This window comes from Oncorhynchus masou, chromosome 7, assembly GCF_036934945.1.
Source record: "Oncorhynchus masou masou isolate Uvic2021 chromosome 7, UVic_Omas_1.1, whole genome shotgun sequence".
Taxonomy (NCBI): domain Eukaryota; kingdom Metazoa; phylum Chordata; class Actinopteri; order Salmoniformes; family Salmonidae; genus Oncorhynchus; species Oncorhynchus masou.
In genome coordinates, this window is record NC_088218.1 from 3759737 (window position 1) to 3774646 (window position 14910).

The 14910-nt window shown below is 46.2% G+C and overlaps 1 protein-coding gene across 1 annotated transcript in view; it reads right to left on the reverse strand.

The window, feature by feature from the left end:
- LOC135542913 (actin remodeling regulator NHS-like) overlaps positions 1–14910 on the reverse strand; it is a 175684-nt gene that overhangs the window by 15993 nt on the left and 144781 nt on the right. The window contains 3 exon segments of the mRNA XM_064970055.1: positions 3107–3148; positions 4706–4842; positions 9160–9312. Of these exon segments, the coding sequence (XP_064826127.1) occupies positions 3107–3148; positions 4706–4842; positions 9160–9312 (332 nt within the window).

Sequence of the window (14910 nt, forward strand, 5' to 3'; positions counted from 1 at the left end):
AAACATGGGGACCCAACATTAGACAGACAGGATGAAACATGGGGACCCAACATTAGACAGGATGAAACATGGGGACCCAACATTAGACAGACAGGATGAAACATGGGGACCCAACATTAGACAGACAGGATGAAACATGGGGACCCAACATTAGACAGACAGGATGAAACATGGGGACCCAACATTAGACAGGATGAAACATGGGGACCCAACATTAGACAGACAGGATGAAACATGGGGACCCAACATTAGACAGACAGGATGAAACATGGAGACCCAACATTAGACAGACAGGATGAAACATGGGGACCCAACATTAGACAGACAGGATGAAACATGGGGACCCAACATTAGACAGACAGGATGAAACATGGGGACCCAACATTAGACAGACAGGATGAAACATGGGGACCCAACATTAGACAGACAGGATGAAACATGGGGACCCAACATTAGACAGACAGGATGAAACATGGGGACCCAACATTAGACAGACAGGATGAAACATGGGGACCCAACATTAGACAGACAGGATGAAACATGGGGACCCAACATTAGACAGACAGGATGAAACATGGGGACCCAACATTAGACAGACAGGATGAAACATGGAGACCCAACATTAGACAGGATGAAACATGGGGACCCAACATTAGACAGACAGGATGAAACATGGGGACCCAACATTAGACAGACAGGATGAAACATGGGGACCCAACATTAGACAGACAGGATGAAACATGGGGACCCAACATTAGACAGACAGGATGAAACATGCGGACCCAACATTAGACAGACAGGATGAAACATGGGGGGAAGGCAACATTAGACAGACAGGATGAAACATGGGGGGGGGGCAACATTAGACAGACAGGATGAAACATGGGGACCCAACATTAGACAGACAGGATGAAACATGGGGGGGGGCAACATTAGACAGACAGGATGAAACATGGAGACCCAACATTAGACAGACAGGATGAAACATGGGGACCCAACATTAGACAGACAGGATGAAGCATGGGGACCCAACATTAGACAGACAGGATGAAACATGGGGACCCAACATTAGACAGACAGGATGAAACATGGGGACCCAACATTAGACAGACAGGATGAAACATGGGGACCCAACATTAGACAGGGATGAAACATGGGGACCCAACATTAGACAGACAGGATGAAACATGGGGACCCAACATTAGACAGACAGGATGAAACATGGGGACCCAACATTAGACAGACAGGATGAAACATGGGGACCCAACATTAGACAGACAGGATGAAACATGGGGACCCAACATTAGACAGACAGGATGAAACATGGGGACCCAACATTAGACAGACAGGATGAAACATGGGGACCCAACATTAGACAGACAGGATGAAACATGGGGACCCAACATTAGACAGACAGGATGAAACATGGGGACCCAACATTAGACAGACAGGATGAAACATGGGGACCCAACATTAGACAGACAGGATGAAACATGGGGACCCAACATTAGACAGGATGAAACATGGGGACCCAACATTAGACAGACAGGATGAAACATGGGGACCCAACATTAGACAGACAGGATGAAACATGGGGACCCAACATTAGACAGACAGGATGAAACATGGGGGGGCCCAGGTGCTGGGGACACAAAACATTGTGAGTAACTTCTTGTGAAGAAAAAAAAAATGCTACGGAGATGAGTAAGCCAGGCATCCCTCTTCCCCGTTTAGACAAGGAAGTGATTTCATCATCGCATCCTACAAGAAAACGGAGTGAAAGAATTATATTCGTCTGTGAAAGCTGAGAGGTGACCGTGTTCAGGATCCCTCAGGACAGAAAGCTGTTATGAACTGTTATAAGAGTGGCGTTAGCAGGACTCTAGAGGGGTCATCTTGTAATGGACGCCATCCCATTTACCTTTCTCTGTATAGTGTGACAGTGAACCTCCCTTCCAGGTCTCTCCTGCAGCGTTAAAGGAAGATACGCAGCACGATGAGTCATAACGCTAAACATTCTTATGTGCAATACAATCATACTCCCCCCCAGCATGCAAACTCACTGGGATGGAAAACACATGATTAAAAACATGCGATGAGATCAGGTAGCCTAGCGGTTAGAGAGACGAGCAAGCAACCGGAGGGTTGCCAGGTCAAATCCCGGGTCGGACGGGGAAAATCTGGCGGGAAGTGATCAAATCTTAAGATGCCATTGCCTGCCCTTGAGCAAGGCACTTAACCCCTACAAAGACAGCTCCCAGAGAGGCAGCCCCCTGCACCTCTCCAAAACTTGTTTAATGTGTCTTTCGGAGGGGTTGGGTGAAGAAGTCAAATTTCGGGTTGGACCTTGAGGGCAATTGACCGATAAAGTGATCCGAATGTAGATATATGTGCTCTGATGTCTTTCCTGTTACCTTTCTGTGTATTGTCTGCATGTTTGTCTCTCTCACGTGTCTCTCCTAGTGGAAGCCGTGCAGCAGAGAGAGAGAGAGAACACAACCAGCTGAAACCTACTAAGCTCACTGCACTGCACTGGTGACATCATCAACAATGGACACATGCTACTATATCATGTTTAAGAAGAAATTCAACTGTATTTTCGTAGTTACAGTTACAGGACCACAATGTAGGTTGACAACACACACCACTTGCAGGTTGACAACACACCACTTGTAGGTTGACAACACACACCACTTGTAGGTTGACAACACACACCACTTGCAGGTTGACAACACACCACTTGTAGGTTGACAACACACACCACTTGTAGGTTGACAACACACAGCACTTGTAGGTTGAGAACACACACCACTTGTAGGTAGACAACACATAGCACTTGTAGGTTGACAACACACAGCACTTATAGGTTGACATCACACACCACTTGTAGGTTGACAACACACACCACTTGTAGGTAGACAACACATAGCACTTGTAGGTTGACAACACACACCACTTGTAGGTTGACATCACACACCACTTGTAGGTTGACAACACACACCACTTGTAGGTTGACATCACACACCACTTGTAGGTTGACAACACACACCACTTATAGGTTGACAACACACACCACTAACAGGCACTACACTATGTGATAGTTTACCTTCCGCAGTTGATATTCTACCTCTCTCTCTGGTCTCGCCTGCTGCTTGTTAATAAAACAAACAAATACAGATTAGCTGCTGTATCAGTCAAGTCATTTCAGCACTTCTCCTCGGGACATTGATTAGCTGCTATATCAGTCAAGTCATTTCAGGACATTGATTAGCTGCTATATCAGTCAAGTCATTTCAGGACATTGATTAGCTGTTGTATCAGTCAAGTCATTTCAGCACTTCTCCTCAGGACATTGATTAGCTGCTGTATCAGTCAAGTCATTTCAGCACTATTGATTAGCTGTTGTATCAGTCAAGTCATTTCAGGACATTGATTAGCTGTTGTATCAGTCAAGTCATTTCAGCACTTCTCCTCAGGACATTGGTTAGCTGCTATATCAGTCAAGTCATTTCAGGACATTGATTAGCTGTTGTATCAGTCAAGTCATTTCAGGACATTGATTAGCTGCTGTATCAGTCAAGTCATTTCAGCACTTCTCCTCGGGACATTGATTAGCTGCTGTATCAGTCAAGTCATTTCAGCACATTGATTAGCTGCTGTATCAGTCAAGTCATTTCAGCACTTCTCCTTGGGACATTGATTAGCTGCTGTATCAGTCAAGTCATTTCAGCACTTCTCCTCAGGACATTGATTAGCTGCTGTATCAGTCAAGTCATTTCAAGTCATTTCAGGACATTGATTAGCTGTTGTATCAGTCAAGTCATTTCAGCACTTCTCCTCAGGACATTGATTAGCTGCTGTATCAGTCAAGTCATTTCAGGACATTGATTAGCTGCTATATCAGTCAAGTCATTTCAGCACTATTGATTAGCTGTTGTATCAGTCAAGTCATTTCAGGACATTGATTAGCTGCTGTATCAGTCAAGTCATTTCAGCACTTCTCCTCGGGACATTGATTAGCTGCATCAGTCAAGTCATTTCAGCACTATTGATTAGCTGCTGTATCAGTCAAGTCATTTCAGCACTTCTCCTCGGGACATTGATTAGCTGCTGTATCAGTCAAGTCATTTCAGGACATTGATTAGCTGCTGTATCAGTCAAGTCATTTCAGGACATTGATTAGCTGTTGTATCAGTGCACTTGTTGATTAGCTGCTGTATCAGTCAAGTCAAGTTGATTAGCATTTCAGTCACAGCACTTCTCCTCAGGACATTGATTAGCTGCTGTATCAGTCAAGTCATTTCAGCACTTCTCCTCGGGACATTGATTAGCTGCTGTATCAGTCAAGTCATTTCAGGACATTGATTAGCTGCTGTATCAGTCAAGTCATTTCAGGACATTGATTAGCTGCTGTATCAGTCAAGTCATTTCAGGACTTCTCCTCGGGACATTGATTAGCTGCTGTATCAGTCAAGTCATTTCAGGACATTGATTAGCTGTTGTATCAGTCAAGTCATTTCACATTGATTAGCAAGTCAAGTCCTTTCAGGACATTGATTAGCTGCTGTATCAGTCAAGTCATTTCAGCACTATTGATTAGCTGCTGTATCAGTCAAGTCATTTCAGCACTATTGATTAGCTGTTGTATCAGGTGTGCTTGTATAGCGCTTGAGCAAAGCCTGTAAAGACATGTGTATCCCCTTACCGCGCGGCTGTGCCTGCCCCTCTGCTCGTGCCGTCTGAGGGTGCGTGGGGAAGGGAGGGTGGGCATTGGAGGAGCCCCAGAGATGGAGATGGTCACTCTGCGCTCGCGGCTGTTCGACCGTTGACGTTGCTGTTGGTCTGTAAACCATGAGGGAAATACTGAGGTCAGATTCTGACAGGGTCTCGCTACATTAGATGACTCTATTCACTAGCAATCACCATGTTTACATTTACATTTAAGTCATTTAGCAGACGCTCTTATCCAGAGCGACTTACAAATGTTGTGACTGTATTGACTAGCAGTCACCATGTTGTGACTGTATTCACTAGCGGTCACCATGTTGTGACTGTATTCACTAGCGGTCACCATGTTGTGACTGTATTCACTAGCGGTCACCATGTTGTGACTGTATTCACTAGCGGTCACCATGTTGTGACTGTATTCACTAGCGGTCACCATGTTGTGACTGTATTCACTAGCGGTCACCATGTTGTGACTGTATTCACTAGCGGTCACAATGTTGTTACTGTATTCACTAGCGGTCACCATGTTGTGACTGTATTCACTAGCGGTCAGCCATGTTGTGACTGTATTCACTAGCGGTCACCATGTTGTGACTGTATTCACTAGAGGCCACCATGTTATGACTGTATTCACTAGCGGTCACCATGTTGTGACGGTATTCACTAGCAGTCACCATGTTGTGACTGTATTCACTAGCGGTCACAATGTTGTTACTGTATTCACTAGCGGTCACCATGTTGTGACTGTATTCACTAGCGGTCACCATGTTGTGTTGCAGCTTTAACAGCCACTGGCCCCTCACTGAGATGATGTCAATCAAGAGTTTTCTAGAACCCAGACTAGCAGGTGTTCACAGTACTAACACTAGGTGGCGCCACATATGAGGGATTACTGATGGACTTCACACCAACCCTGGTTCAAACTGTTGTTAGGTAGAGTGTATGGTTCATGGTGTGTGTGCTTGTGTGCTTTGGTTCCCAAGCTCTGTGTAGGGCTCAGAAGCTCTGCTTGGTATTTCTGTGTTAGGTAGTCTGTGTTAGGTGTTAGGTGGTCTGTGTTAGGTGTTAGGTGGTGTATGTTAGGGGCTGTGTGTTAGGTGATGTGTGTTAGGTGGTGTGTGTTAGGTGGTGTATGTTAGGTGGTGTATGTTAGGTGGTGTGTGTTAGGTGTTAGGTGGTGTGTGTTAGGTGGCGTATGTTAGGTGTTAGGTGGTGTATGATAGGTGGCGTATGTTAGGTGGTGTATGCTAGGTGTTAGGTGGTGTATGCTAGGTGTTAGGTGGCGTATGTTAGGCGTTAGGTGGTGTATGTTAGGTGTTAGGTGGTTATGCTAGGTGTTAGGTGGTGTATGTTAGGTGTTAGGTGGTGTATGTTAGGTGTTTGGTGGTGTATTTTAGGTGTTAGGTGGTGTATGTTAGGGGTTAGGTGGTGTGTGTTAGGTGTTAGGTGTTAGGTGGTGTATGCTAGGTGTTAGGTGGTGTATGTCAGGTGTTAGGTGGTGTGTGTTAGGTGTTAGGTGGTGTATGCTAGGTGTTAGGTGGTGTATGTTAGGTGTTAGGTGGTGTATGTCAGGTGTTAGGTGGTGTGTGTTTGGTGGTGTGTGTTAGGTGGTGTATGTTAGGTGTTAGGTGGTGTATGCTAGGTGGTGTGTGTTAGGTGGTGTATGTTAGGTGGTGTGTGTTAGGTGTTAGATGGTGTGTGTTAGGTGGTGTATGTTAGGTGTTAGGTGGTGTATGCTAGGTGGCGTATGTTAGGTGGTGTATGCTAGGTGTTAGGTGGTGTATGCTAGGTGTTAGGTGGTGTATGCTAGGTGTTAGGTGGCGTATGTTAGGCGTTAGGTGGTGTATGTTAGGTGTTAGGTGGTGTATGCTTGGTGTTAGGTGGTGTATGTTAGGTGTTAGGTGGTGTATGTTAGGTGTTAGGTGGTGTGTGTTAGGTGTTAGGTGGTGTGTGTTAGGTGTTAGGTGGTGTGTGTTAGGTGGTGTGTGTTAGGTGGGGTATGTTAGGTGTTAGGTGGTGTATGTTAGGTGTTAGGTGGTGTATGCTAGGTGTTAGGTGGTGTATGTTTGGTGTTAGGTGGTGTATGTTAGGTGTTAGGTGGTGTATGTTAGGTGTTAGGGGGTGTATGTTAGGTGTTTGGTGGTGTGTGTTAGGTGTTAGGGGGTGTATGTTAGGTGTCAGGTGGTGTATGTTAGGTGTTAGGTGGTGTGTGTTAGGTGGTGTATGTTAGGTGTTAGGTGGTGTATGTTAGGTGTTAGGTGGTGTATGTTAGGTGTTAGGTGGTGTATGTTAGGTGTTAGATGGTGTATGCTAGGTGCTAGGTGGTGTATGTTAGGTGTTAGGTGGTGTATGTTAGGTGTTTGGTGGTGTATGTTAGGTGTTAGGTGGTGTATGTTAGGTGTTAGGTGGTGTGTGTTAGGTGTTAGGTGGTGTATGCTAGGTGTTAGGTGGTGTATGTCAGGTGGTAGGTGGTGTGTTAGGTGGTGTATGTTAGGTGTTAGGTGGTGTATGCTAGATGGTGTTTGTTAGGTGGTGTATGCTAGGTGTTAGGTGGCGTATGTTAGGCGTTAGGTGGTGTATGTTAGGTGTTAGGTGGTGTATGCTAGGTGTTAGGTGGTGTATGTTAGGTGTTAGGTGGTGTATGTTAGGTGTTTGGTGGTGTATGTTAGGTGTTAGGTGGTGTATGTTAGGTGTTAGGTGGTGTGTGTTAGGTGTTAGGTGGTGTATGTTAGCTGTTAGGTGGTGTATGTTCGGTGTTAGGTGGTGTATGTTAGGTGTTAGGTGGTGTATGTTAGGTGTTTGGTGGTGTATGTTAGGTGTTAGGTGGTGTGTGTTAGGTGTTGTATGTTAGGTGTTAGGTGGTGTATGTTAGGTGTTAGGTGGTGTGTGTTAGGTGGTGTGTGTTAAGTGGTGTATGTTAGGTGTTAGGTGGTGTATGTTAGGTGTTAGGTGGTGTGTGTTAGGTGGTGTGTGTTAGGTGGTGTATGTTAGGTGTTAGGTGGTGTATGTTAGGTGGTGTATGTTAGGTGTTAGGTGGTGTATGTTAGGTGTTTGGTGGTGTATGTCAGGTGTTAGGTGGTGTGTGTTAGGTGTTAGGTGGTGTGTGTTAGGTGTTAGGTGGTGTATGTTAGGTGGTGTATGTTAGGTGTTAGGTGGTGTATGCTAGGTGTTAGGTGGTGTATGTTAGGTGTTAGGTGGTGTGTGTTAGGTTGTGTGTGTTAGGTGTGGTGTTAGGTTAGGTGTTAGGTGGTGTATGTTAGGTGTTAGGTGGTGTATGTTAGGTGGTGTATGTTAGGTGTTAGGTGGTGTATGTTAGGTGTGTATGTTAGGTGTTAGGTGGTGTGTGTTAGGTGTTAGGTGGTGTATGTTAGGTGGTGTGTGTTAGGTGTTAGGTGGTGTATGTTAGGTGGTGTATGTTAGGTGTTAGGTGGTGTGTGTTAGGTGGTGTATGCTAGGTGTTTGGTTGTGTATGCTAGGTGTTTGGTGGTGTGTGTTAGGTGTTAGGTGGTGTGTGTTAGGTGTTAGGTGGTGTGTGTTAGGTGTTAGGTGGTGTGTGTTAGGTGGTGTATGCTAGGTGTTTGGTTGTGTATGCTAGGTGTGTTAGGTGGTGTATGCTAGGTGTTAGGTGGTGTATGTTAGGTGTTAGGTGGTGTATGCTAGGTGATGTGTGTTAGGTGGTTAGGTGTGTTAGGTGGTGTATGTTAGGTGGTGTTAGGTATTAGGTGGTGTATGTTAGGTGGTGTATGCTAGGTGATGTGTGTTAGGTGGTTAGGTGTGTTAGGTGGTGTATGTTAGGTGGTGTGTATTAGGTGGTGTATGTTAGGTGGTGTATGTTCAGTGGTGTATGTTAGGTGGTGTGTGTTAGGTGGTGTATGTTAGGTGGTGTATGTTAGGTGGTGTGTATTAGGTGGTGTATGTTAGGTGGTGTATGCTAGGTGATGTGTGTTAGGTGGTTAGGTGTGTTAGGTGGTGTATGTTCGGTGGTGTGTATTAGGTGGTGTATGTTAGGTGGTGTATGCTAGGTGATGTGTGTTAGGTGGTTAGGTGTGTTAGGTGGTGTATGTTAGGTGGTGTGTATTAAGTGGTGTATGTTAGGTGGTGTATGTTCAGTGGTGTATGTTAGGTGGTGTGTGTTAAGTGGTGTATGTTAGGTGGTGTGTGTTAAGTGGTGTATGTTAGGTGTTAGGTGGTGTATGTTAGGTGTTAGGTGGTGTATGCTAGGTGTTAGGTGGTGTGTGTTAGGTGATGTGTGTTAGGCGGTGTATGTTAGGTGGTGTGTGTTAAGTGGTGTATGTTAGGTGTTAGGTGGTGTATGTTAGGTGGTGTGTGTTAAGTGGTGTATGTTAGGTGTTAGGTGGTGCATGCTAGGTGTTAGGTGGTGTGTGTTAGGTGGTGTGTGTTAGGCGGTGTATGTTAGGTGGTGTATGTCACCTCTGTGCAGGGCTCGCAGGCTCTGCTTGGCATGTCTGTGGAGCTCCTCTACGCATGGCGGCCGGCTGCAGGGGTGAAACACGTTGTGGTGCTGGTGCCATGGGGCCTGGTAGTGCACTGTTAGCTTACTCTCCACATCCAGGTTAGAGACAGCTAGGGAGAGAGACAACAGGAGAATAGATTGGTCATATTTATATTATTGAAATTATGGTTAGGTTCTGCTGTCCTTTTCATTCATTGGCAGTTGTGATTGTTATTCATTGATAGGGTTATGAAGATTTTTTTTTAAATTATAGAATTTAACGTTTAATTAACTAGGCAAGTCAGTTAAGAACTAATTATTAATTACAACGATGGCTTAAAATAGGGAAAGAGAGAACAGGAGAATAGATCGTTATTATTAATTTGCACATGAATTCTGTTTTGTTGTCATCACTGGGAGAGAAGACAGCTGTGTTTTTAGACACGGTATGACCCCAACAGTATGACCCCAACAGTATGACCCCAACAGTATGACCCCAACAGTATGACCCCAACAGTATGACCCCAACAGTATGACCTCAACAGTATGACCCCAACAGTATGACCTCAACAGTATGACCCCAACAGTATGACCCCAACAGTATGACCCCAACAGTATGACCTCAACAGTATGACACCAACAGTATGACCCCAACAGTATGACCCCAACAGTATGACCTCAACAGTATGACACCAACAGTATGACCTCAACAGTATGGCCTCAACAGTATGACCCCAACAGTATGACCCCAACAGTATGACCTCAACAGTATGACCCCAACGGTATGACCCCAACAGTATGACCCCAACAGTATGACCCCAACAGTATGACCCCAACAGTATGACCCCAACAGTATGGCCCCAACAGTATGACCTCAACAATATGACCCCAACAGTATGACCTCAACAGTATGACCCCAACGGTATGACCTCAACAGTATGACCCCAACAGTATGACCCCAACAGTATGACCCCAACTGTATAACCTCAACAGTATGACCTCAACAGTATGACCCCAACAGTAAGACCCCAACAGTATGACCCCAACAGTATGACCCCAACTGTATGACCTCAACAGTATGACCCCAACAGTATGACCCCAACAGTATGACCTCAACAGTATGACCCCAACAGTAAGACCCCAACAGTATGACCCCAACAGTAACTGTATGACCTCAACAGTATGACCCCAACAGTATGACCCCAACAGTATGACCCCAACAGTCTGACCCCAACAGTATGACCCCAACAGTATGACCCCAACAGTATGACCCCAACAGTATGACCTCAACAGTATGACCTCAACGGTATGACCCCAACGGTATGACCCCAACGGTATGACCCCAACGGTATGACCCCAACGGTATGACCCCAACAGTATGACCCCAACAGTATGACCCCAACAGTATGACCCCAACAGTAAGACCCCAACAGTATGACCCCAACAGTATGACCCCAACAGTATGACCCCAACAGTATGACCCCAACAGTATGACCCCAACAGTATGACCCCAACAGTATGACCCCAACAGTATGACCCCAACAGTATGACCTCAACAGTATGACCCCAACAGTATGACCCCAACAGTATGACCTCAACAGTATGACCCCAACAGTATGACCCCAACATTATGACCTCAACAGTATGACCTCAACAGTATGACCCCAACAATATGACCCCAACAGTATGACTCCAACAGTATGACCCCAACAGTATGACCCCAACAGTATGACCCCAACGGTATGACCCCAACAATATGACCCCAACAGTATGACCCCAACAGTATGACCCCAACAGTATGACCCCAACAGTATGACCCCAACGGTATGACCTCAACGGTATGACCCCAACAGTATGACCCCAACAGTATGACCCCAACAGTATGACCCCAACAGTATGACCCCAACAGTATGACCCCAACAGTATGACCTCAACAGTATGACCCCAACACTATGACCCCAACAGTATGACCCCAACAGTATGACCCCAACAGTATGACCCCAACAATATGACCCCAACAGTATGACCCCAACGGTATGACCTCAACGGTATGACCCCAACAGTATGACCCCAACAGTATGACCCCAACAGTATGACCTCAACAGTAAGACCCCAACAGTATGACCCCAACAGCCTTCCATAAACAGCTGTAACTTGTGCAGCTACAATCAAACCAAGACCTTGATATAAATCAATACATTATATATACATATAATTCAACACATATATATTAAAATATTTTCCCGCCCAACATGAACAGGAGTTATGCCTGGGGTGGCAGGGTAGCCTAGTGGTTAGAGCGTTGGACTAGTAACCGAAAGGTTGCAAGTTCATATCCCCGAGCTGACAAGGTACAAATCTGACATTCTGCCCCTGAACAGGGGCCGAGGCCGTCATTGAAAATAAGAATTTGTTCTTAACTGACTTGCCAAGTTAAATAAAGGTGAAATAACCCACTGTTCCTAGGCCATCATTGAAAATAAGAATTTATTCTTAACTGACTTGCCTCGTTAAATAAAGGTAAAATAAATAAATAAATGAAACCAGTCACTGCCATTCCATACCAGCAGGGGGCAGTAACACATATCAACATCAACTGAATTAAGCTGACAACTGCTCCAATGACAGTTGTCCATGTTTCCTCAAAACACCATCTCTGCTGTTGTTAGACATCAACACACATAGATGCACAGAACATCTGATTTGAAGAGGTGGTGGTGTTATTATGATTCAGACAACAGACAACGCTGCTTTCATCCTCCAAGGCTGGGAGAGGAGAACAGAAGATACGAGGGAGATGTCAACCCTCTTTCTTTCATCATCTTTCATCCTCCAAGGCTGGGGGAGGGGGTTGAGAGGAGGACAGAGATGAACAGAAGATACGAGGGAGATGTCAACCCTCTTTCTTTCATCATCTTTTATCCTCCAAGGCTGGGGAGGGGGTTGAGAGGAGGACAGAGATCAACAGAAGATACGAGGGAGATGTCAACCCTCTTTCTTTCATCATCTTTTATCCTCCAAGGCTGGGGGAGGGGGTTGAGAGGAGGACAGAGATCAACAGAAGATACGAGGGAGATGTCAACCCTCTTTCTTTCATCATCTTTTATCCTCCAAGGCTGGGGGAGGGGGTTGAGAGGAGGACAGAGATGAACAGAAGATACGAGGGAGATGTCAACCCTCTTTCTTTCATCATCTTTTATCCTCCAAGGCTGGGGGAGGGGGTTGAGAGGAGGACAGAGATCAACAGAAGATACGAGGGAGATGTCAACCCTCTTTCTTTCATCATCTTTTATCTTCTGGCCTTGCTTTCATTTCATCCTCATATTACAACAGCAGCATCTGTTCATTAACATCTACAGTAGGTGTGTGTGTGTGTGTCTGTGTGTGTGTGTGTGTGTGTATGTCTGTGTGTGTGGGTTCGCTGTGCGTGTCTGAGAGTTAGTTTGCTGTGTGTGTGTGTGTGTGTGTGTGTGTTCGTGTGTGTAGTCTGTTGTTTCCTTGAATAACCCAGGCTCATCTGTAACCAGGCAACCCTTCATATCTGATGTAGGATGAATAGAATGATCTCTATCAATCCATAATCATGAGACTAATGTGGATGAGACGATCTGTCCAGGTCTGATGATTTCATCCCAGAGAAAGCAGCACATTCAGCAGGTCCCTGACAGCCAGAATAAACACAGCTAGCTTACACAGTGTATGTTACCAGCTGGGTTGTGCCTCTATACAGGACTGTGTTAGCCTGCTGAAGCTTCAGGTCTCAGACAAAGTTATGCATCACACACAAGACTGTGTTATCCCACTGAGCTAAAGCCTTTGACCTCCATCAGTGGGCTAACAGTCTTGTGGTGCGCAGGAGACCCGGGGTTCGAACCCAGTTGGTGTAAAGGATTTTTGAAGAGGTCTACTACAGTATCTAGGGCCCTTAACTGGCCCTGTCCCCATCTATAGAGAAGCCAGTTGGAGGGTTTAACCACTGTGGTCTGAAGAGGTCTACTACAGTATCTAGGGCCCTTAACTGGCCCTGTCCCCATCTATAGAGAAGCCAGTTGGAGGGTTTAACCACTGTGGTCTGAAGAGGTCTACTACAGTATCTAGGGCCCTTAACTGGCCCTGTCCCCATCTATAGAGAAGCCAGTTGGAGGGTTCAACCACTGTGGTCTGAAGAGGGCTACTACAGTACCTAGGGCCCTTAACTGGCCCTGTCCCCATCTATAGAGAAGCCAGTTGGAGGGTTTAACCACTGTGGTCTGAAGAGGGCTACTACAGTATCTAGGGCCCTTAACTGGCCCTGTCCCCATCTATAGAGAAGCCAGTTGGAGGGTTTAACCACTGTGGTCTGAAGAGGGCTACTACAGTATCTAGGGCCCTTAACTGGCCCTGTCCCCATCTATAGAGAAGCCAGTTGGAGGGTTTAACCACTGTGGTCTGAAGAGGGCTACTACAGTATCTAGGGCCCTTAACTGGCCCTGTCCCCATCTATAGAGAAGCCAGTTGGAGGGTTCAACCACTGTGGTCTGAGGAGGTCTACTACAGTATCTAGGGCCCTTAACTGGCCCTGTCCCCATCTATAGAGAAGCCAGTTGGAGGGTTCAACCACTGTGGTCTGAAGAGGGCTACTACAGTATCTAGGGCCCTTAACTGGCCCTGTCCCCATCTATAGAGAAGCCAGTTGGAGGGTTTAACCACTGTGGTCTGAAGAGGTCGACTACAGTATCTAGGGCCCTTAACTGGCCCTGTCCCCATCTATAGAGAAGCCAGTTGGAGGGTTTAACCACTGTGGACTGAAGAGGTCGACTACAGTATCTAGGACCTTTTTCTCCTCACTTCTTCTCTCCAATTGGTAGTTAGTCTTGTCCCATCGCTGCACCTCGGCCTCGGGAGAAGCGAAGGTGTAGAGCCATGCGTCCTCTGAAACACAACCCTGCCAAGCCGCATTGTTTCTTAATACATTGTTCGCTTAACCCGGAAGTCAGCCGCACCAATGTGTCGGAGGAAACACCGTACAACTGGCGCCTGATGTCAGCTTGCAACTGGCGCCCGATGTCAGCTTGCAGACACCCGGCCCGCCACAAAGAGTTGCTAGAGCGCAATGGGACAGCCCTCCCCTAACCCGGACAGAGCTGGGCCTCCCGGTCACGGCCGGCTGTGACACGGCCTGGGATTGAACCCAGGTCTGTAGTGACGCCTCAAGCACTGCAATGCAGAGCCTTAGACCGCAGTGCCACTTGGGAGGCCCAGGGCCTTTAAGCGACACTGAAGTGAGTACTGATAATGACGGGGGGGGAGAAATCGATACAGTTAAAATGTCTGATGTTATTTTTGACGATTTACCATATCGTATCGTTTTCACAATATCACAATAATATTTGGGCGCTAAGTGTGGCTGTATCTGCACCAAAACGGTTTCCTTCATAGCTTGTTCTCCATCTTCTTTTTAAATAGGGAGCCAATTTCTTTTCAGCATTTTTTGTTGAATCGCAACACATATAGAATCGTGAGAATCATATCGTCTCCTAAGTATCGTGATAATATTGTATTGTGAGGTCCCTGACAATTCCCTGCCAAGTTACTGCCTTCAGCCTCTGCTGCTGTAATGGAGTAGAGGTGGTGGATTCAGCCTCTGCTGCTGTAATGGAGTAGAGGTGGTGGATTCAGCCTCTGCTGCTATAATGGAGTAGAGGTGGTGGATTCAGCCTCTGCTGCTGTAATGGAGTAGAGGTGGTGGA